This window comes from Trachemys scripta, chromosome 6, assembly GCF_013100865.1.
Source record: "Trachemys scripta elegans isolate TJP31775 chromosome 6, CAS_Tse_1.0, whole genome shotgun sequence".
Classification (NCBI taxonomy): Eukaryota; Metazoa; Chordata; order Testudines; family Emydidae; genus Trachemys; species Trachemys scripta.
In genome coordinates, this window is record NC_048303.1 from 113,795,796 (window position 1) to 113,820,426 (window position 24,631).

At 45.8% G+C, this 24,631-nt stretch overlaps 1 protein-coding gene across 1 annotated transcript in view; it reads right to left on the reverse strand.

Moving 5' to 3' along the window:
* Positions 1-11,059: 11,059 nt before the first annotated feature.
* The window catches only part of LOC117879646 (SUN domain-containing protein 3-like), a 46,981-nt gene continuing 33,409 nt past the window's right edge, over positions 11,060-24,631 (reverse strand). The window contains exons 4-14 of the mRNA XM_034774918.1: positions 24,320-24,415; positions 23,207-23,291; positions 22,375-22,445; positions 21,286-21,347; positions 20,879-20,919; positions 20,194-20,353; positions 16,293-16,377; positions 15,577-15,692; positions 13,189-13,356; positions 12,081-12,170; positions 11,060-11,179 (exon numbers count right to left, since the gene is read on the reverse strand). Of these exons, the coding sequence (XP_034630809.1) occupies positions 11,060-11,179; positions 12,081-12,170; positions 13,189-13,356; positions 15,577-15,692; positions 16,293-16,377; positions 20,194-20,353; positions 20,879-20,919; positions 21,286-21,347; positions 22,375-22,445; positions 23,207-23,291; positions 24,320-24,415 (1,094 nt within the window). The remainder of the gene's footprint in view (positions 11,180-12,080; positions 12,171-13,188; positions 13,357-15,576; positions 15,693-16,292; positions 16,378-20,193; positions 20,354-20,878; positions 20,920-21,285; positions 21,348-22,374; positions 22,446-23,206; positions 23,292-24,319; positions 24,416-24,631) is intronic.

Consider the following 24,631-nt stretch of genomic DNA (forward strand, 5'->3'; position numbering starts at 1 on the left):
AACCCCACTCGTTACGCCTTTCCAGCAGGATTGGGAACCATTAATAACAACTCTCTGAGTACGGTTATCCAGCCAGTTATGCACCCACCTTATAGTAGCCCCATCTAATTTGTATTTGCCTAGTTTATCGATAAGAATATCATGCGAGACCGTATCAAATGCCTTACTAAAGTCTAGGTATACCACATCCACCGCTTCACCCTTATCCACAAGGCTCGTTATCCTATCAAAGAAAGCTATCAGATTAGTTTGACATGATTTGTTCTTCACAAATCCATGCTGGCTGTTCCCTATCACCTTACCACCTTCCAAGTGTTTGCAGATGATTTCCTTAATTACTTGCTCCATTATCTTCCCTGGCACAGAAGTTAAACTAACTGGTCTGTAGTTACCTGGGTTGTTTTTATTTCCCTTTTTATAGATGGGCACTATATTTGCCCTTTTCCAGTCTTCTGGAATCTCTCCCGTCTCCCATGACTTTCCAAAGATAATAGCTAGAGGCTCAGATACCTCCTCTATTAGCTCCTTGAGTATTCTAGGATGCATTTCATCAGGCCCGGGTGACTTGCAGGCATCTAACTTTTCTAAGTGATTTTTAACTTGTTCTTTTTTTATTTTATCCGCTAAACCTACCCCCTTCCCATTAGCATTCACTATGTTAGGCATTCCTTCAGACTTCTCGGTGAAGACCGAAACAAAGAAGTCATTAAGCATCTCTGCCATTTCCAAGTTTCCTGTTACTGTTTCTCCCTCTTCACTAAGCAGTGGACCTACCCTGTCTTTGGTCTTCCTCTTGCTTCTAATGATGGAGTCTGTTCTGCGAAAAGAAGAACAGGAGTACTTGTGGCACCTTAGAGACTAACAAATTTATTAGAGCATAAGCTTTAGTGGACTACAGCCGAAGAAGTGGGCTGTAGTCCACGAAAGCTTATGCTCTAATAAATTTGTTAGTCTCTAAGGTGCCACAAGTACTCCTGTTCTTCTTTTTGCGGATACAGACTAACACGGCTGCTACTCTGAAATCTGTTCTGCGAGCAGCTCTGGCCAAGAGAAGGTGCACGCAGGAATGCAGCAGGGAAAGTCCCTTACACCCCCGGGGCACCTGTTCCAACCCCCCCAGAGTGAACACACACACCAGAAGAGGACAATGAATATAGGAAAGGGAAATATTTATTTACTCAGGCATGAAAGGAGAAAAACAACAGGGGGAAAGTTAGGGGGAGCAGTAAAACAGGGTTGCATTCAACACAAGGCCCCGCAGGCCCAGTGGTACCACAGTTTGAAAGGGCAGACACTGAGCAATGTGTTTGCACACAGAGTTTAGGAGTCATGGTCAAAGTTCCATCCGACAGTGAGTCTTGGGTGCTCCTAGTCATCTTCGCTGCCAGCAAACTTTCAACAACAAACCCCTCCGGTGCCCTCTTCTGCTGCTCTCTGCAAATCCATTCAGAGCGACAATCTCCCCATGTAACTAGCTACAGCCTCTCTCCATACTCCCAATGCAAAGTCACCAGCTCCAGTACTCACATCCCCATACAGCTTTGGGCAACAGTGATACTGGGTCCAGCTCCGGTTTGTTCTCGTGTGATTCTTGCCTGGCCCAGTGCTTCTCCTGGCTCCTGTCCTGAAGTGTCCCCGATTGGCCACTCTGTCCCTCCCAGGCAGGTTCTCCGCTGCTTCACTATGAGAGCCTGCTTGCTGTCCCTTCTGTCTAGAGCTCCAGACACACACCCCGTCACTCTCCGCTCTCTCTCTGCTCCCCACAACACTTCCTCTTTCTGGAACAATCAGCACTTTCCCACTCAGGAAAAAGATTTAAAGGGGCCATGCTCTCTAAACCTTAAAGGGGTTACAACTGTTATCTATTTCACTGCTAATCAAAGCATGCCAAACAAAGATAGATGGTCCTGCTAACAGGAATCAGGGGTTCTCACAATACATTTTTTGGTGGCGTTGGAGTGCAGTCACCAACTCTTGCTCGTGGCCACTCTGACCATTTTCCCTAAAATACGTAATTAACTTTAGGAAAAACAAATAAATATGCACAGATACATATCCAAATCATTGTAATCTATCTATATAGGGTTTTGTTTTGCAGTCTCAATAATAAAAATAGTGTACAGTTGTCTCTATTCTTTATTGGACCTAAATAAAATAGAAACACAAATAAGGTGCTTTGAACATTCTTGTCTTTTTTCTTATTGTTTCTTTTGCTTTTGTTGGTTGCTTTTATTTTAAGACTTGCTAGCTACTAAGTGTGCTGTGAAAAGTGTTATTAACAAATATACAAACATCACTTTTCACAGCAGACTTACTCAGCCCCGGCAAGCCTGGGGACAAAATAAGCCCTGGATGGGGAGGTAGGTACAGTAGGGGCCAGGGACAATGGGCCACTGGGAGGCAGCAGTGGGGTGGGGTGGGGGGGAAGAGGTGATGGGGGTGTGAGCTTGGGGCCAGAGCCCATCACCCCACAGCCAGGGAATGGAACCTGAAGCCCCACGCCCAGGGGACAGGGCCTGGGGACAGAGCCCGAAGCCCTGTGGCTAGAGCCTGCCACCTGAGGGCTGAAGCCTGACGTCACTGCTCCCGGGAAGGTGGGGAACTCGCTGGCTGCCTGCTCCTCCAGGTTGTCTCTCTCCAGAAGGGGGCATGCACCCCTCTCCCCAATCACCACCCAGAGGTTGTGTCTGCAAGAAAAGCCCCTGGTGGCCACATGTGGCCACATTTGAGAAACACTATACAGTAGAGTCTCATGAGTAGCATTTGGCATTAGGAGTGTGTGAAGCTTAGGTAGTGAGCAGTGTTTGGGAGAATACTACTATGTTTTCCTTATTCTGGCTCATTTATAAGGTTCCTGTCACCTTGGTATCGCTATGCTTTTGTGTTGGAAAGCACCTAAAGAGTTAATACAGAAGGTCACACTATCCTTGGAAGTAGTGCTGACTCTCTGCCATTTCCACATTATCCTTAAATAAAGCACTTCACTCTTTTATGACAACATGGGATTCTCGGTGCTCCTTGCCCCACTACATGACATGGAGTCAGATCCTTGCTCCATCCCCTTTGTACCGGCCCCAGGGTGTAAAAGAGAGGGAGATCTGCCCATGCTCAGGAGTTTATGGGGGGTATAAAGGAATGTACGATGGCTCTAAATTATTCTGTCCTCCATCTCCCAGGCTAGCAGGCTAACAAAGGACAAGAGGGAGCATGACAGGACTGCAGTGATCCTCGGCCAGCAGAATTGACTCTAGGGAGCAATTGAAGCTGGTGTAAGACCGAGCAGCCCGGATGCATCCTGTGACTTATGGGAAGCAGCATGGTCTCACACAGGCATGGGAGTCATGATGATTGAGTTTTAAACCTGGTTCTGCTCCAGACTCACTGTATCCCTAGATCAAATATTTAATCTCTCTGCTTCAGTGTCCTCATCTGTAAAATGGTTTTGAGACCTAGCTTCTTCACAGGAGTGTTGTGAGGCTTAGTTCTTTAATGTTTGCAGAGAGCTTTGAGATCTTCAGAGAGAGGTCGTCTCCAGATGAGCTTCAGATGGAGATACAAAGGCAACGTACCATAATGTGTCCAAAATTCTGACACATGATGATAATACAGCTTAATTAACAAATCCAAAACCAATTCCATTGTAAGATGTCAGATATAATGTTGCATTGTTGGTACCGTAAACAGTATTATTTACATTGAAGGACTTTGGGTACCAATAAAAAGCTGAGGTCCTTTGAAGCACCATAACATTCCGGCAAATGTAACCATGGCAACTCCAGGGATACTCTGGAGCATTGAGATAGTTGGTAGAATGGGGAGACCACAGAGAGCTGCTGGACTTTTGTTTCTACTCGCTGTCATCAGTTGCCGTTTCAACCGGTGAGGCTGGATTTGAGGCTCAGCTCAGAAGTCCAAAAGTGAAACCAAACTCGAGATGTGTAAATATCAGTGAACTGAAACTAGTGCATTCTGCAAATCCCCAGTGAGTCTCATTGAGGAGTCTGCTCATCTTCCTTGGTGCACAGATCAAACAGATGACACCATCACAGTGCTTACCTCAGAAAAATTGCCACCACTGCAATGGGGATCTTATAAAATAGGAGAAGGATTGAATGGGCATTGAGAGGAAATTAAAATGCTACAAACTTCCTAGGTCAGAATACATGGAACTTGAGTGACCAAAACAATAAAGTCAAACAATTCCTGACTTAACACACAGACTAGATTGCATTTTTTCCATCATAATATTGGTCAAATATATTCGTATACCAAATATGTTTGACAGGAAGGCTGGTTTATAAGTGATTTGTAAAGCCAAAATAGCTCAACATTCACATAATTTTGCCTTAGACAAATACTGTTTGACCAGCTCTAATATTTGAGTATTTCAAATGCACCCAGAAAGATTTTATCTAGAAACTGCCACAAAATGGCAAGTTGTTTCAAACCACAGCACCTGTGTCTGAGGGCTGGTCCACACTAAGCCCCCAGTTCGAACTAAGATACACAACTTCAGCTACGTGAATAACGTAGCTGAAGTCGAAGTATCTTAGTTTGAACTTAAAGGTACTTACCGTGGGTCCACACAGGGCAGGCAGGCTCCCCCGTCGACTCCGCCTACTCCTCTCGCAGAGCAGGATTAGACAAGACGCGATAAATCGATCCCAGAAGATTGATTGCTGGCCGCCGAACCAGCAGGTAAGTATAGACGTACCCTGACTGTCAGCATTTGGGGCCAGCAATTGTATTGCTGTAATCCAGCAGTGCTGATGAGTTGTCTCCACCGTAGATCGGGAGACTCATAGATTTAGCCCCGGGTTTAGGGGTACCTGTCTTGGCAGTCCCAAAAGATTGACAATTACTCAATAAACTATATTCCCCGGAGCGTTGAGACAGGGTCCATGCCTGCTAGCATTGGAAAAAACTGAAAAGCCTAAGGGTTTCCTTTCAGCTGAATTCACCTCTCATCCCCACTTCTGTTTCGTCTATACTATTTGAAAAAAAATATTTTATGCATACGTATACACAATCTAGCACACACACAGGAAAATATTGTGTCATCTATTTAGGTGACTCCCATGGTTTTTAGGGGGGGCATCTTTTTGGCCAGCATAGCCACTCTGTTTCCCCCCTTTTCTGTTTAAGGTCATGTTATAGTATCAATGGCCATGATAGTCACAGGCATGGCCCCAGCATGACGTCCTGATTTTTTGAGGCAATGTTGAGGGTCTGTGAAATACCCTCAAACCCTCAGGTTGTGCAGCTGCACTGATGGCAGGATGGTGACAATAGCAGATCTGGCTTTATCTGAAAGCTAAAAGAAGGGTGTTGAACGTGGATTCAAAGCCCCAACAGATGAGGACTCATTGACTATCAGGTTTAATTGATAAGATGGAGCAGAGGGCATCTGTCTTAACAGCTACCACTTTTGACCCTCTATTTCCTGCCTAGTGGGGTTCTGGCAGAGCAGAAAGAAGCCAAAGTGTTGGTTATGACCAAAGCATTGAAAACTGCCAAATAAAAGCCCCCGGTCCTGGATTTTGTTCCTGAAATGAGAACAAAACAGACATGCCAATTAGCCACCTGAGAACTTCCAAAGGTTCAGAGTTCAGATTCACTCTGGAGAATCACTACACCAGTTCTGGATAAAATAAGAAACCCTCTCTCTGAATCTCTGCCCAGAACTCACCTTTGATTGATTCCATGGAAGGCAAGGCTACTCAGCAACTCCCAGGATTAAGCTCCCAAAGCCCGAAAATTATTTAAGATGTAGGTTACAAGTATTTATGAAATGAACCAATCTACAGAAATAAGCGCCCGAGAGACACTATACACGCTCAGAGTATCATTATTTGTATGCAATTTTGCTGTCAGTTGTCTCCTTTCTGAAGAAGCTGAGCTGTCTCTCTCTGAACTGATGGAGCAGCACATTTGTCTTTTGAGGCGAGACTAATCTTTATGTTACTTCTAGAGATTAGTTTCATCGGCTGACTGCAACAAGGCTTGAGATTTTCCATTAACACTCAAAAGACTACATTTTAAACGAATGTTAAAGGAGTGAGCTGCACACAGGGATTTAGCCATATGCCTTCCATTAATGGAAATGCGGATTGGGCAGCTAAATCCCTGTGAACTGCACTGAAAGTTTACCCCTGAGATTGTGGCACAAAAGCAGTAAAACTCAGTGGATGTATTTAATTAAGCTCCTTTTCTCCACGTTACAGAAATTAAATAAATGTTTTCCATGGGAAGCAATGTATTAACCATTGCTTCATTATTCCAGTTGGTAGGGATTGTACCACAGGTGAGCTAGTTTGGTTTCCAGCTCTGAATTTATCAGTTCTTAGCTAACACCTACAGCCTTGGCCAGAGCTGGCGCTTGGTTTACCAGCATCACAACCTAAATATGGAATTCAAAGCCTACTTCAAGCACCCGTAGTCTTCTCATTTTAGTGCACACCCTCTGTTCCCGCTTCCTTTGCTAGGATTATACATGCTCCTTGCCTATGTGCGCGTGTTTAAGTGGAATTCCCAAAATACAACAGCATTATTCTCCATCCATTTTCAGAGGGGAAAAGCAAAGTGGGCCTAGATTTGGTGCTATGTTGCAGCCTTTGCATTTCTTCTCCAATCACTGTAACAGGGCTAATGAATTACTTAGGTAAGTCTCACATACATCAAGGGAAGAACAGATAGCTATAGCTAAACTGTTGGTTCTCTCTCACATTAAAATCTGTATTGCAAATAAAAACTGTGTTCAGCCAGCATGAGCCTTTAGACAAAATCACTAGAGATGTCCGTTTTGCCATCAACCACCTCCCTAAAGGAACATCCATTATGCTGATGAACTCCTGTCCCATTTTTTAAATAATACAGGGCATCCTATTTCATATACTATGGTTTATTTGTTCTGAAGTGTTTTTTTTTTAAATTATGCTCAACTTGCTTTTGATTAGCACAGCTAAGATGCGGCTTTAATGAAATGATTAATTGATTCAGCAGGGTACGCAGACACACAAACAGCTGCTTCAACAGATACAAAAGAATCTCCCTCAAATAAAATCACTAACAGGAGGCAGTCCCCATGGATACGGGTTAATTATAAGACTGATTAGAATATGAAAGGATGGCTGATTCCACAGTTCAGTAGTTGACAAAGTATTTTGTTTTAAATACAAAATCGTTAGCCAAACATAAACGATGAGGCAGATCCTGAGCTGGTATAAATCAGCAAAGATTCATTTAAGTCAATGGATTTATCTTGATTTACACCACCTGGGGATCTGGTCCCTAGTTTTCTAATTATACAGAACAGCCAAAAAGTTGGAACAGAATTAAAAGTAGTGGAATGACACTGCGTCTAAATGACTGTTACTACTCACTGATGCCCTTGTGTCTGTTCACCTGATAAACATGAAACATATGGCTTAATATCATATCTATTGTCTGTGCAATGCCATGTGCAAGTGACTTGTTCGGAAGAGCTGCTGCAGAATTACATCTCTTAAAAATTACTGGCTGGATCATGCTATGGGGAAGAACTAGAAGAATAATCTTTAAAGGTGATTGGGTGTGTAATGGCATAATTGTGGAGGAGACAGTCTGGATTATAATTAGATACCATATCCCCATAGATATGGAAGCAGAAGCTACAAGTTAGGTAGGGAAAGGGGGAAAGAAGTATATTTGGTATCACATGGAGAAACAGGAGAATAAGGAAGTGAGAGGAACATAGCAAAATGAAAGATGCCATGAAGACCCAGAATTAGAAAAAGGGACCAAGGGCTTTGCATCTAAGAAAAAGAGTTGCACTGTGATTACATTAAAATGGTTTTGTAGTTAAGGGAGTAGATGCGATTCAGGAGATCTGGCTTTGATGCCTGGTTTTGTCCCAGCCTCCAGGTGTGATTTAGGGGAAGCCACTTAATTTCTCTGTTCCTAATTTGTCATCTGTAAAATGGGGATGATAATGTTTCCTTCATCCAACCCTCAGTCTATTTTGCTTGTTTTGCTTGTAAGCTTTTTGAAACAAGGACTGCCTTTCACGTCTTGTACATACAGCATCTAGTACAATGGGGCCTTGGTCTCAGGGCTCCCAGATGTTACTGTCATGCCACTGTTAAGAGGAATGTATATGAATGGATAAAAGCTGTAATACTTTGATCACAGTCCTCCAGATCATCTACATGTCTGTCTTTAACACCATAGCATGAGCCCCTGGCTCTGAGACTAGCTGCTGCAGAGTTTCCCCCCTCCCCCCAGTGTAGACATACCCACAGTGCTTTAGAAAGGAGGTAAACATAATTATTTACAGATGGGGAAGCTGAGTCACAGAAAGAGGGAGTGACTTTCCCAAAGTCATGCGACAAGCCAAGAATAAAACCCAGGGGTCTTGTGAACCCCAATCTCTATCCATAGAGCCCCAGTACCCTATCCATGAGGCTACAGTGCCCCTCCACAAAAAATGTTAATAATTCACTGTGTTTCTTTTTATAAAGCAAGCTTTCTATGGTGGCCTTCAGTAAAGAGAATTTCCAAAGAGATAAAGGCCAGACATGAAAACGTTTTCATCCACGGCAGGCGGCTAATAGATCAGTAAAATAACTGGAAAAGTCTAGGGTCCCTTTGGCAGAAGATGGAGGAAGATCATTATTGTGAATAACACTTTATGAGCCAGTGGACTCAGATCCCAGGAGAAGTGTACCATGATCAGTGGAACTGGCATCAGAGGGCCCATGTTCTCTGGATGGATTGTTATTGAGGGGAAACCAGGTAAAGAGGGAATACGGGGAGTTAGGCAGAGGAGCTTACCTTTCTTAGCACTGGTCATGTAACCGCACCTCAGTTTCCCCACCCTGATGATGTTCCACACACTGCTGAGCCACTGCGGTGCTTGTGGCCCTCCAGTCAAAAGCCAGAAGTCCACGCCCCCTTCCAGGCTTAACACAAAAGTCCAATGGAAACCAAAACACATAGTCTTTCAGCCCTTGCAGAACTCAATTCTTTGTCCCTGTGGTTGCAGGGTGCTTCCTCCCTGGGCTAAACAATATCTTCCCTCCATGGCCTCCAGCTCTTTTTTAGCCTCTCTTCAGGCTCCAGTGTCCATTCAGCTCTTCTGGCTCAGCAATCATTGACCCACTGATGTAGAGCCTGAGAAGGGGGACTTTCGCCCTTACCACATGTTGCAGCCTGGGCCCCTAATTAAGTGCAGTCGGCAATGCCAAGCCTCTTCCTTCTCTCATCACCCCTGCTCTGGGTGATTCTCCGTTCTGCCTCTATGCCCTTTCCAGGATAACCACAGCCATCTTCCTGGCAGCCCTCAGCCTTCTGCCTGCATCTCCGGCCAGACCAAAGCTAGGCCTGACCTGCACAAAGCAGCCTCCTCTATCCTGAGGCATCAGCTTGACCTATACAGCCCCAGTCCAGTTGCATGACTTCCCTGTAGGACCGTCCCTTTCACATCCTTCCACATGACCATATTTACCACATTCCCTCTGCCTTAAAGGCCCAACACACCCAATGATGCCCAGGCTTGTGGTATCTGCTCTTCATTACTGATGGTACAAGCTGTAAACCCTGCAGCCAGGCCTGCTTCCCTTGCTGTCAGCGTGTGAAGTGTGACTTACAAGCTGCTCCCCACATTCACAGGGAAGCGGCTGTCCTCCGACAGCCCCAGGCCTGGTAAGTGGAAAGGGGGGGCCCAACGTGTGTGAGGGCAAAGGACAGAGGGGGAACCATAGCAGGAGGGGGCACCCCAGAGTGACAGGCAGTGTTGCCGCCTTTGTAGGAGACTGCTTGCTTGGTGCTGTCATGCAAATATTCCAATGAATGCTGCTCTTGCAGGGAGTTAGGACCCCCTCTCTCCTCCACACAGCGAGAACCCTCACCCTGTCCTCACCCTCTCAGCACTGGCACCAAGACCTCCTGCCCACCTGCCTGTCCACTTCTGGCCTTGGGCTGGCATGTAGCCCTATGTGGCCGCCAAGTAGTTGTGAAGCCTGGAAGGAAGGCAGTGGTGGGGAGGGGTTGAATCTGGGCTAGCGGAGACACCAACCCCATCCTCCAGCTCATCACCATCTGTGTCTCCATTCCCCAGAGGAAGGGGCAGGGCTTCCCCTCGGAGGGGTCTTACTGCTTCTCTGATCCCCACTGCCGCAGGAATCAGATGCAGTCCTGGCGGGCGAGAGTGTGGAGCTGCAGTCTTGGTGCAACCCCAATCTCTGTCTCTCATGCTGCAACTGGTATGGGGGAAGAGCCTCCACCCTAAAGCAGTCTCTGCTGGGTGGGGCGGGGGAGGGAACAGTTCAGAACCACAGTGTTGTGGCAACAGCAAGTTTCTGCCTGTCCTGGCACAGCCCCCACAACTTATGATACTCCCTTGCGCACCCTGCATCTCTATTGATGGGGAGCAGATCTGCTGAGTAAGAAGGAGACAGTTATACATAGTTGCTTTGAGAATCTTAAGTCACAAAGGAAGGGAGAAACTGGGAGTCTAGTAGGAAAAATGTTTCCAAGAATGAAAAGAGTGAAGATCCACAGACTCAGCCACCATTTATCATTTGCTCAGAGATGCACCAATAAGCTATGCAGAGGGTGACTTTCAACTGAGATGAACTTAGCAAGGCTGTTATTGACTTGGAGGGGGGTTTTCCTGCCTCTGCACCCTGGTCATTTACCCTCCTGGAGCGGACAGTAATGCTCTAGTGCATAGGTGCTGGAAATAGGGCGGCTGCTGCATGCCCTGGCTTGAAGTGGTTTCCATCATATGCAGGGTTTGCAGTTTGGTTCAATGGCTCTCAGCCCCACCACTAAACAAATTGTTCCAGCACCTCTGCTCTTGGGTTTTTCTAGAGGATCCTGCAAAATGTAGAGCTTTTCAATGCATAAAAGCAATTGAGACTCATTTTGCCAATATTCATGACTCTGCACGTATCCAATTTAAATTTTGTTTATTTCTTTAACAGAACAGAGGAGAGTCACTAGTTGACAAAATCTGTCATTTTTAGGTGCCTTTACTTTTCTGATGGTGTTCTCACTGCATGTCTTCTTACTACAGGCCTCAGCTCTTGTCTGTCATCTTCCCATGTACCCTGACTCGATAAACACAAGTGTACTCTGGGTTGCCCCAGTTACTCAGCACATTGAATTTTATGTAAACAAAAGATTTGGAAAGTTCACTCTGAAATTAAAAAAAGAAGTTAAGAAAAATCAAAACTTGTGTTACTTTAAACGGTTTTCTTTAGCCCCAGTTCCGTCTCCATATTAACCCTACTATTGGACCAAATTCAGCCCTGAGGTAAGAGGACAAAATTCCCATTGAAATTAATGGGAACTGTGCTGACTTATACCAGGTCTAAGCTTGTCTCAATGTATGTCAAATCAAACTCCAGAGCTTGGAAAGTCTTTAGTACCAACTATGGAAAGCTGAAATTCTCTGCTGAAATCAGCTGCGGTGTGGGCCCGGAACAACAGGAAATTTCAACTCCCGTGAGGTAAATCATTGCCTCTCCAGCTTTGTGTTCTTTCTTTCTTCCCTGACCCCTTTACTTCACTGCTTTGTTCAGGCTGGTACTAATGAAACCTAGGGGTTTCAAAAACCCAGCTGCCTAACTTCTTAAGCACTTTCCCTCCATTGCTTCTGGTACAAAAGGTTGGGGGAGAGAAAGATGGCTGATTCAGGGAGAAAAGTAGAAGTAAGGAAGAACAGAGTCTAAGTTCAACTCTGATGTACACTGATGTGTTGCCTCTGAAGTTGGTGAAGATGCACCTGCTTGCTGAGTTTGGCCCTACAAATATTTTGCTCCCTGCAAAGCCACTGTCTTCTGCAACTTAGAATGACTGTTGAGGGAGCGGGACTTTGCCAAAAGGGGAGAATTCAGCCAGGGGCCCCCCTTGAAACCAAGTTCACACAGGAACTGGGGGTATCATCTCTCCCTTCCCACATCCTCACACAATACAGTTTTGTTCTCCAAAAACACCAATTTAACCACTTTGGAATCTCCTCTCCTCTCCAAGACCTGGTAAGCAAACCTGTATGCATACAGTGTCATCTGCCCCAGTCTCACCACCCTTTAAAGTACCTTCAGTTGGAAAGTTTGAATGGTCTCTTTTCCTGAGTCATACATAAAAGTTCCCAGTAGAGTTTCTTTCCCAGTTTCCTCATCCAGTCCCTAAAATCAGAATAGGAAGACAGCTGGAAGGAATGATGATGTATTGGAATGTAAACATTCCGAGACTCCCACCATGGCCGGATGAGCCCTGAGCGGCCTGACCGAGCCACCCTGAGCCCCAGACTGCCCGCCCGAGCCACCCTGAATCCTGGGCCACTGGCTCTGAGCCACCAGCCACCCCAAGTCCCCAGCCCACTGGCCACCCTGGGCCACCGGCTCACCACAGCCTGCCAGCTGTGTCCAACTGCCCCGGGCCCCAGCCGGCTGGAGTCCCAAGCCCACCTGCCTGAGTCCTCATCAGCTTCAGGGGAGAAGAGGAGTGAAGGCAGGAAGAGGAGCAGCATGGGCAGGGCCACAGGGGAAAAGCAGGATGCGGGAGTGGGGCTTTGGGGCCAAGCGTGGGTGGGGCCACAGCCTGGTCGCCCTTCCTGCAGCGGTGCTCCAAAGGCAGCAGACCAGCAGTGTGCCTCCAGAGGGAAGTGCGCCACAACCTGTTTGGGGAGGCGTGGCCTCCCCTGGCTTATTATACCCGCCACCCATGCTCGTAGCATGAGCCCCGTGAGCTCAAGTCAGTTGACCTCAGGCCCTTAGATTCGCTGTGGTCTTTTTTTTTCAGTGTAGATGTACCCTAAGTCTCTGCTGCAATTGCAATTTCAAGTGAGCTCCCCTAAACCTATTGGACAGGGTTGCTGTGTGATGATGTTAAACAGCTGTTGCTTCCACTTAAGAGGTGGATGATGTTATCCTTCTGAATCCTTTACCAATAGCACAAGGATGTTGTGAGGCTTAGTTATTATTTGTAAGACCACTTTGAGACACTCAGACAAAAAGTACTATAGAAATGAACATTGTTAGTAGTGATAAAATTACACCTCATCTGAAAAAATTCCTTAACCTTGTGCATAGTTGCAAAGAGAACAGGCCTGATATCCTATAAACAGACATACAAAGCAAGTCTCTTTTCTTGTATTTACCCACCATGAAATTCCAGTTTAAAAAGTTAAAGGCAGATACTCACACATACAGCAAAATCCTTTGGGGCACTAGTTACATCTCCAGAGGGAGAGATTGCCTTAGAGATGTGCTGGAGTGTAACAGCGGTTGGGTAAATTTTTTCAGGCAACTTAATTACTACCTGCCCCTGAGATCCTTGGAAAGCCCAGCAGTTTCCAGGGTGAACGTCTGGCTGGAAGCAGAAACCAACTCCAATTAACACTGATGGAGTAACGCATCCCATATACAAGTGTATTCAGTGAAAAGCACAAAAAATGGTGTCTTCTGTTATTTGTCTTTATGCTGGTAAATTAATACAGTTCTATCAAATCTACAAAAATGTAGATTTCCTTGCCTGTCTATCACCTGAACAGAGAGCTTTAATATTTTATGACATTGAGCTCATAGATCAAACCTGAGACTTTCTTCTTATTTATTATAGGGAAAATTGCCTTTCCAATAACATTTGAACTTAGGCCATAGCACCATCAGAGTCATTAAAGTTCCATCTTTCTACTACACATCTGAACTGGGGCCCAAGAATGATTTTTAAATCCGGCCAGAGGTGTTTGCAGTCATTCAAAGCATGGGTCTAAAGATTAAAGATCACAGACAACAAAAGAGAACGTGGCTTTCAGTGGTGTTAAGTACAAATGCCAGCAGGAAGTTGGGACAAAGAAATAACATCCACATCAAAGGGATTTTTGTTGTGATACAGTAATTCTTCCACTACTGGGAGCAAATGGTTTCTATGAACTAGCCCGAGTGTACCCAGGAACCTGGTGAAGAAGGCTATGACATAGTCAGAGTGGTACACATTGGAGGTTGCTCCCAGTGGACCTGATTCACCCTCATAAAAAAACCTCATGCCATAATGTTGGGTTTACAGGAAATTACTTGATTTCTTCACCCTTCTTGGAGGAAGAAAGGGAATCGCTACTATTACTTATTATTGATTATTTCTATTGCATTAGCGCCTAGAGACCCCAAGGACAATCAGGGGCTCGTGGTGCTAAGACACTAAGAAACGTTGAGGGAGACATGGCCCTTGCCCTAAAGATCTTACAATCTAAGGTCCCAATCCAGTACCCACGGACGTTAACGGGAATCTTTCCAGTGACTTCAGAGGGCACTGGATCAGTTCCTAAAGAGGCAAGCAACATATGAAGGGCGGAGGAGAGAAAGACAATTAAAATGTATAGATTTTTATATGCATTAACTACATATTTATGCCCTGGGTTTTTAGTCTGTATAAATAAAGAAGCGAGAACTCCACTGATGTCTGTGGGCTTCAGATCAGGCTCAAAGGCCCTCATCCACAAAGATACTTAGGTGCCTAAACCCCAGACTTAAGCACCTATGTCTTGGGTTTAGGTGCTTATGTTCCAGTTTAGGCTTCACTGCGATCCAAAAAAATTCTGCCGAATGTTGTAGGTGCCTAATCTGACTTGGTGCCAAAGTCTTCTGGGTAAAAGTTCCATTGGCAACTATGTTTCTGCCTGTAAATATGTGCACTGCTGCCTCTCTCTAGGCCACCAGACACCTATCTCACATCAAAGCCTGAGCAAGAAAGAGAGAGAGAGAGTACAGTGCAGTATAGTGGTTAGGGCACCAGCTGGGAGGTGGGAGACCTGTGTCCAGTCTCCCACGTCAATGACTCATTTATCCACAGCAGAACAGCTTCAACTAGAGAGACTGAGGAAGCCACACATCAGAATATACCATAGCTCAGTGGTTAGAGCACTCTTGGGAGAAAACCCCTGTTCAAATTTCTTCTCTCCCCCTGGAGAGGGGAGAATTTAATTTGGGTCTCCAACATGTCAGGTTAGTGCTCTAACCACGGGGCTAAAAGTTATAAGGTGGGAACCTCCTCCTCTGGCCCTTTTATGTGGTGCAAGGTAGGCACCTAACTCATTCTCACAAGAAATGACTTGGGCACCTAAGCCGTCTAACTCCAGGAGAGAGGTTCCCCTTGTGAATTACTAATTAGAATCAGGCACCTATCTCCAAGAGAGGGGAGGGGCTTAGGACACCCCTCTCGCATCAGCATCTCCCTGCCTAGCATGATGACTTTTGTGGATCCCATTGTAAGTTGCCTATCTCTTCCTATTCATTGTATAGGAAGCCTGGGTGCCTAAAACAGGCTTTGTGGCTCACAATGTTGTTCCTGTGATTTTTCAGGCACCTAAAAGTTAGGTGCCATGGTACTGAGCATTGGAACACCTAATTACTTTTGTGGGTGTGGGTTTAAATGCAGGTTATCTATCCCCAACTGCCCCATAACCTTTCCTTAATTAGTTGGGTAACTAATTGTAGGTTCATCACTGAAGAACAGGTTTCTTGAGAAAGTTTTTGAATGAGGACATTTGAAAGTAGTATAAGAGAATACACAAAGTAGACAGATGTGCTCTACCTGTAAAATAGTATCTGGAGGGTTTGCAGAAGAAAAGAACCATGAACCAAAACAACACCCCTCTGTTCTCCCAAGTTCAAAACTCTTAGATGTTCTGCCTGTATCAATGGTGGCACCTGCAATTAAAATATGAATAGATTAAGAAAGGCCAGACCCTATGACAAGCAGTGGATTACAAAATATTTCTAATGTTACATATAGACCATCAGTCTATCCATCCTATGTTCCTCATGGTGGTATCTGAGTTCCTAGGTGTCAAAGAAGAAGAGTGGCTACAATATCTTATGGCTGGATTTATGTCACAATATGATGTAGAGAACATCCCATAATGATCTGATATGGAGATTAGCACGATATAAATGATGAATCAATATCTAGAATGGATTTATGTCACACTATTGTAAGGAAAATCAAGATCTCCCATTCACCTTTGGTGAGGTGCATAAATCAGTGCAGAAGAGAAGAATGTCTCAGATACTTTTTAAAAGTTCATAACAACATTACCAGAGACATCATGGTCTAGTGGTGAGGGAAGAGGACAGGGATTCTGCTGACTTGGGTTGTATCCCTGACTCTGCCACTGACTTCCTGTCAGAACATAGGCAAGTCAACTTAGCACCTCTGTGTCTCAGTTTCCCCAGTTTGTTAAGGAGGAATAACTATATTTATCATTGTAAAGGTGCTATATAAGAGCAGAATGCTAGTAGTATCCTTACCTATGGATTTCTGAGCCCAGTCAGGCATCTGGATATGGTCCTCATAAACCTTCTTAAATGCTACATTTATCATCTCTAGCACTTGCTGAAAAAAAAAGAGAAGACATAAGGTAATGAAGGGAAAGATATTTGCAAACAACATAAACACTCACAGGCACTTAAGGTGAAATACTCAGTGTCAATGAGAAAAATCACAATAAAACACACAATGGTAACTTCCCTCTCAAATAAGTTTTCCCAGTAACTGTTGGAAGGATATAAACTCATTCAGCTACTGAGGTGGAGGCCACACAGTAAAGCTCTCCACTGCTGTGTTAGAGACCTGGGTTTGGTTTCCACATCATTCTGTTGTTCTAGAGGCCAGCTGACTATGAGAGCACCATGAATACCAGTCAGTCCCCAGAATGCGAGAAAGAGTATTTCACCACTCAGTAATGATCCAGATAGAGAGCTAAGAAGAGGCACTGATGGGGAGTCTTATATACTCCTCCGCTAAAGTTGGTGGCTCAGTTAAAATGACTTTGAGAATAGGTGTCAAGGCTAAGGAATTGAAATGATCAAGTCTCCATGATGGGAAGAGAGGGTTAAGTTAAAAAACAAAAACTAGCCCTTATTATTATAAGATGTACTTATACAGTGTTTCCATCCAAGGAGTTCAAAGCACTTCATAAAGACAGGGAAGTATTATCTCAGATACATAAAAAGCTTAAGAGACATGCCCACAGTCACAAAGCAAGACAATGGCAGAGTCAGGGTGTGACAGGGTGATGGGCAAAGGGTTGCTGATTCAGCCTTTTGTCACGCCAGCTTCCATTTAGGGGAATAAATTAACGCTGGCTGGAGGTAATCTGGCCCTAATTGAGGAAGCAGAGACAGCTGTTGCCTAATTAGCCTGGGGCTGTATGAAAGTCTCAGAAGGAAGAAGCTGGGGGCAGGGGCAGAAAGAAAGGGGGGGGGGGGAGAGAGAGAGAGGAAAAAAAAAAAAAAAAAAAAAAAAAAAAAAAAAGCGCTTTCCTCCTGCCTGCAGACAGCGAAGGGCCAGCTGTATATGGTGAAATGGTGGTGGGAACAAGTCTGTGAATAAACTGCACGAGTGGTTACTAACCCCAGGGTCTCAGAGTGATTTTGTGAATCTAGCAGAGGTGGGACTCAAGGGAGCCCGGCTGTGCTGTGCTGCACATGGGGGTTTGTCTGGGATCCCATGCCAGAGCAAGTGTTTGGCAGTCCGGAGATGGAGGAGACCCTGCAATGGCTGGTCAAGCAGCATGAGGAGGTGCAGAAGGCAATGCAGAGTTTTCAGCAAGCCCACTAGCTGGAGAGACAGGCCTTGCTCACCTGGCAGGCAGAACAGTAGAAGAGCCTGCAGGACTTCATCCGGGAGCAGGCTGGCATCCAACAGCAGCTCCTGCAGAAAGTGATGAGTCCCATGGGAGGGGATGGCATTCAGGTGCCGGGCTTAAGACTGTGTAAAATGGGCCAGACAGATGACCCTGATGCCTTCCTAGGCACATTTGATTGGGTAGCTGTGGGAACTGGATGGGATAGGGCAACCTCAGCCCTGCGACTAGCTCCCTACCTAGCCAGCGAAGCCCAAGCAGCTTACATGGCCCTAAGTGAAGAGCAGGCCAGGAATTATGAAGCGGTAAAGGCAGCCATCCTGGATTGGGCAGGGCTGTCCGTGGAGAAGTATGGCCAGAAGTTATGGTCGGCAAGGTGGATGGGGGGTGGGTTGCGGCCCTGGGCATTCGCTCAAAAGTTAATGGACTGGGCCACCCGCTGGCTGTGGCCAGACACCCAGACAGTGGGGGAGATCATGGACATGCTTGTCCTAGAGCAGTTTTTACAAGGCCTCCCTGAGAACATAAACGTGTGGGTGAGGAGGCATCAACCAAATATGGTAGAGGCGGCCGTAAAGGTTACGGAGGAGTACACGGAGGCAGATTTCCCCAGGAGGGAGGGATGGCCGTGCAAGGAAGTGGAGACCAGGAGAAGGCCCAGAAAAACCCCCCACCTGGGAAGGGCCCCAAGAACAAACGGGAGGACACCCGAGTGGCTCCCATGGGATCCAGGCCGGTTGTCTACTGGCAGTGCGGATGACCAGGACACAAGAATGGGGACTCGCTGCACATGGATTGTGGGAGGGCAGAGCTTTGTGGCTGGGCAAATGCTGGAGGGCAGGGGAAGGGGCGGAAGCCATCCAGCATTCCAGTAATGGTGGGAAGGAAACTCCAGCGAGGCCTGATGGATTCAGCCTTGGCCTGCTCCCTGGTACAAAGGAAGCTGGTAGGGCCGCACTGGTGGATTCCCGGTGCGAAGATGGACTTAGAATGCGTCCATGGGGATAGGATTAAATACCCTATGGCCCGGGTGCCCCTTGAGGTTTGGGGCAGGTTTAAGTGGCAGTGGGTTGGGGTAGTAAAGGGCCTGTCTTGCATGGTGGTGGTAGGTATGGACTGGGACCCCTTCCCAGGAGGGAAGATGGGCAGAGGGAGAAAGCCCAAGATAGGAAAAATGGGAGATCCAAGAAGAAAACCCCTAGACAACAGAGCCCAAGAAAGGAGAGGGAAGCTATGGGCGAGACGTCCAACCAGGGTCCTTGACTGGAGAGCAAGGCCCAGTGGAGGCCCTTAATAGCAGACCCCCAAAGGAAGAGACCCAGGCCCCATTGCACAAGCTTGGGGGACAGGAAATACTGAATGTCCGGAAGAGGACCATGACCAACCCTAAACTCCTGATGGAAGGGAAGGGGGGAAACCAGGAGAACACCCAGGGGGCTGTGAATGGTGCAAGGACCTGTGGGTTGTGGGGGAGCTGTGGGGCCCCCCACACAATGTAGTTTCTGTGGGTAGGGGATGGAGGAACCCCACACAACAAACCCTGGGACTGACCTGTTAGAGGGAGGAGAGGATGCAGAAAGGCAAACCAGGTGGTTGGAGAAGGGGGAGGAGGTGTGTGATAGGGTGCTGGGCAAAGGGTTGCTGATTCAGCCCTCTGTCACGCCAGCTCCCACTTAGGGGAATAAATTAGAGCTGGCTGGAGGTAACCTGGCCCAAATAGGTGGCGGTTGTCTCTGCTTCCCCAAATTAGCCTGGGGCTATATAAAAGCCTCAGTGGAAGGAAGCCAGGGGGGAGCAGAAAGAAAGGGGAAAAGGCAGGGAGGTAGCTCTTCCCTCCTGCCTGCAGACGATGAAGGGCCAACTGTATATGGTGAAACAGTGGTGGGAACAAGTCTGTGAATAAACTGCATGAGTAGTTACTAACCCCAGCGTGACTTTGTGAATCTAGCAGAGGCAGGAGCCAAAGGGGGCCCTGCCGCGCTCTGCTACACAGGGATACAATCCAGCTTTCCTGACTCTCAGTTCAATGCCTTAATTACTACACTCACTGCCTCTGAAATTAAGTTTGCTATCCTGTAGTGTAAGAGACACCTCATACCTCTAGCTGCAGTTTGGGATCAACTGTTTAAGGACTTTGGGATTCCAGATTATACATTTCCAGGAATAAGTAGGAACCTAAACAATGTTACTGGTATAGTGCCACCCACATGGTAATGTTCAGTGTTACACTTACAAGACATTTTGGTGAGAAATGCCATAATTACCAAAGTTCTAGCAGATTCTGTCAGAGCACAGCAGTGAGCAATCTCCAAGAGTGAGATTTTCAAAAGTGCTCCGCACTGGCGCAACTCTGCTCCCAGCAAAGTCAATGGTAAATCTCCCACTGACTTCAATGGAAGCAGTGTCAGGCCAGCGCTGAGTGTTTTGAAAATCCCATCCCTAATGTTCAGGTCCATAGCAAGGACTAACAGGCCCTAATTGGCTAGGAACGGTGTGACAAGAAGCAGTGTGAGGGTATGGGGAGAGCTACAGAAAGGTCTAATTATACAATTCCAGTCTCTTACATCCCTGTTCTCTCCTGGGATGTCACTCTCCTCCAGGATTTCTTGAACAGAATGCAGGATGCCCTCCATCACACCATTAATCTCTGCACGCAGATGCTGCACCTGCTCTTTAATACGTTCTATTTCATGGACTTTTTCTTCCAATAAAGTATGTGACTGCCTTGAAAACATGGAAATACAGATATTAGACACTATTCTGCATAATAAATAAACAAATAAATTTGTTAGTCTCTAAGGTGCCACAAGTACTCCTGTTCTATTCTGCATTCAGTGAGAACAGGAGACAGCAAATACACCCGTGCCTCTCTTTTCGCTGGTCAGATGGACAAACTTGCCCCATTCCCTCCATTTTGAGGAGAATGAGTTTTCATTGATACCAGATGTAATGTAGGCAGAACCTCTGCTGCCTTCGTGCACTTGGAGGACTGTGGAATCTTAACCTGAGACTGCATTCTTGAGGACATCATTGTCAGCACTAGGGATAGAACCCAGGACCTCCAGCTGCAAAAGCAAGAGCCCCTGTACTGCTTCAGTAAAGGGAGTCACTCTATTAGTTAAGTAAGCCAGCTCTAATCCTCAGAGTGAACCAGCTACTAGAAGACATAATCGTGCACATTTAGCCAGAGAGTTAGTGACACCTCCACTGAAGTAGGGAGTAAATTCATTGTCAAGCAATCCCTCTTACCACAGTGACTTCAGCTCTGTTTCGTGTAGCTCTGTCGTTTCCTGTAAGAGAAAGGCAAGCAAATAAGCTAACCACTAATACAGCCTCAGTGGAGACTTCTCAAGGTAGGCAGGGTAGAAGTTCCTTCCTTTCTTTGGAGTCAGATACAATAGGCCCAATGAATTGACACCAGTAATCCCAGTGCATATAGGGAGTTGCATCCTGCAGCCCCAACTTTTCCCTTATACGGTACTGGCAAAAGTCTTATTAACGTTAATGGCCATTCTGCCTGTTTGATGAAAGTGCAAAAACTGCAGGAGCCTGCCACAGATGCTGTGGATTGCAACTTTGTCTAGGAAGGCAATTACTGAAGCTGCTTCTCATTTTGGCTCAGAGGAGGTTCTTTTCCTGTCCCAAGAGACACTTACCTGTGATGCTAGTCCCTCTGCTAATCTCCTGGACGATAGTGAGCCAACACAGTAAATACCTGCTGCAAATCACACACACAACAGAGAATTATTTCACCAAGATTTGTAATCACCACCAAGGCCAGGTTATCTACTTCCAAACCCACGTGATAACATGTTAGCTACGGAGAGCTGAAGTTGGGGTGCATACAGCTCTGAAAAAACTGTGCTCCAGCCTATCAGACTTATGCCCAGCCCCAGAGATCCACATACCCATGACATGATTATTGCAACTCAATATATCTAGGAATGCTGCCACATCCACCAGCTCCAACTGGTACAGAATGCAGCAGCCAGTCTGCAAGACAACACTGGTCACGGTGAGCACATCTCCCCAATACTCCTGTCTCTGAATTGTCTCTCCTCTGAAAAGAGTTCAGGTCTAGGTCTCTGTCCTGACATTCAAAGCCATCCCTGGGATTGGCCCTGGCTATCTGAGATTGTCTCCCCTTTCACATGTGTGACCTCCCAGAATGTTCCTCCTGAACAATGCAATGTCATGTTGACCAATAATGGGAGGCTCCTGAGGAGGAAAGACAGAACTTCCAAAGGAGCTGGTTCTAGACTATGGAACTCGCTTGTTCCCACAAGAGATATGAATGGCCAGAGTCCTCACCACATTCAGGACTAAATGTGGAACTTAGCTCTTCAACTTCGCTTTCTTCACAAGAAAGGAGTTCCTCGCACAGAAAAAAATCTCAGCATATTACTCACCTACTCTGTCTCCCACAACCCAACCTATCCCCATTCCTCCCCCAAACTTCTCAACTAACCAACCTATTTACTCCAGCAGGATGGCAAGGAAAAGAAAGGGTGATTGCGATTGTTATTTGGAAATACTGGGAGGTGCTTGGAGGTGTTTTTGGCCATGGAATTATCTAGGTAGAGAGTGAAGAAAAACACACACACATAAAATAGTAGAGTGAGCTCTAGTCATAAGAATCCCTAAATCAATGCAATTAGATTAATTCAGTAAGCAGGCATTTTTGTTTCTAAACTGGAAGTTGAGATTAGACCTTTACATGCCCCCTGAATTCCATGAATACTCACCATAAATGATTGGAACCAGCAACAACAGGATCTTGAAGAATTTCTTGCCGTTCTGCAAGGTGATTAGGTCTCTGAAGGAGACCAAGTACAGAGTTATCACAGCATCCATACACACCCATACAATCTTGTTCTGATATTGCATTTATTTGGGCTGAGGCAAATCCTGTAACCCCCATTGCAGGCTAATAGCACCCATTTGGGAGCAGAACTGATGTGGTTCTGCTCTGAAGTGAGGGCTTAGTTGCAGACAGCTTGCATAGAGGTCCCTTCCTCCTGCATTCCATAGAAGATTCGGCATGCCCTAATCTAAAATGCAGCAGAATTGGAATAGGGTGGGGTTGAGGCAAAGAGGAAGCAAGATATGGCTGATGGATCTGTGACTAGCGAAACTGGGCCAGAGAGACTGGTCAAATCATATCCATGGACTTTGAGGGAAGAAGCATCAGCCAGAGGCTACTGCGGCCCTTAGGCTTCAATAGCAGCCATGTACTCTATACCCCTGGGCCTCACAGCACTCTCCTCTGATTAGCTCATTTACTCAGGCTGTTTTCAGGGACTGAGATTTTGGCCAATGGCAGGTCTAGGTAGAGAGCGAGCAGAGGGACTTTGTTACTATTTGGTTTCATGAGCAGCTGCCACAGAACTGCACAGAACCTGTCCCAGTGACAATCTGAACAGCAGCCAATGTGAATCATGGATTCCTTGTTTCTAACTGGGCCCACAGGCCCATTACTCGTATCCCAGTCTCTCCTGCCCAATTTCCTATTATGACTCCCAAATATCCATTTCCTCCCCAATATACCCTTCAGAAGAATTTTACTTTCACGCTTACTTTATGGAGATACAAGCCTTTATGAAGGCTCTTGGGAGGGAGGCAAAGGCCATTATCAGAAGGCATGGGATGTTAAATACTGTTCCTGTGAAAACAAACCACAAAGCAGTTAGAGCTTGATCTAACGGCCATCAAAAACTATGGGAGTTTTTCCATTGATTTCAATGGGCTTTGGATCAGCCCCTTACTTTAAATTGCTTCCACATTCACGTCTTCATTAACCCACCAATGGGACATCACACAAAATGTACATTAGCACATACATACACCAGGATTTTCCTACATCATTACATTTGTTTACATTAGTGGTTCCAATCTCTGGGTCGCATAGGTGTTTTCTGGGGGTGGTGCAGGGAGCACAATTTTTTATGTGAAATAGGGAAAGTGACTTTAGCCTTTATTACTATTAATTATTATAATGTAGCTCCAAGTGTGTGCCATGCCCTTTACCGACAAATGTAAAGACAAGGTATCTGCCCAAAAAAGGCTGAAAATGTATCCTTCCAAATGTAAATTGCTGACTGAATTAGGTGAATTTAATTGACAGTACAGCATATTCTTTCATGGACCTGTAGGAAGACCATATTTTAGAATATGTACAAGAAACTATAGGTATGCAATGCAGCCAAGAATTTCAAAAGTGATTAGGCTGTGGGGGACTGGCTGGCATAATCCTAACCCTAAAGTTGTTGCCTCATCTCTGCCTCCAAAGTGGAAATCAGGCTTTTCCAGTTTTCTGATTCTCGCCAAAGTCAATACGGTTCTGCCTACTGATGCCAAGAACATTCCCTGACATTCTGGAATTGATTGGATTGAGTTTTCCAGAGTTGCTGTGTTACAGACAGGCAGATAGACAGAGATGCCATGGAGTTGTGTGTAGGGCATCACGTCTTTGGACCAGTAAGAAAACAAACAAAATAAAAAATGCACCTCAGCATTTCTTGCCAGTGAAATTACATGTCTGTCAGTTGCATCAATGCAATCCTTTGCACTCCACTCTCCATGTCAGACTACTTACCCTTGATGCAGCTTTTGCTTGTGAAAGCTTTCCTTACTCTTGCTACTGAGCATCAGGAATATATATTATAAGAGAAAAAGTTCCATTGTACATACGTAGCACACTCTTTTGGGGTGGCCGAGATCCACGGGATGATGAAGCATTGGTGTTGGTCTCAATCGCCAAGTAGGACATTCTGGTAAATACCTCACCTGTCAAAGAAACATCATGTCATTAGGCAGGCAACCTGTCCCAGCTTCCTTTCTATTTTCCTCCAACCATTCAGGTGGGGTCTAAGTGCTTTTGGGATCTACAATTCGTTTTCTCTGTGTCTCCCCTTCCATTGCTGTCCTCCTGTTCTCTTTCTGCTGTAATTGGTGGGTAGATGTGACCAACAAAATGCCTTGGGACAAGATTTCCTGTTCTCA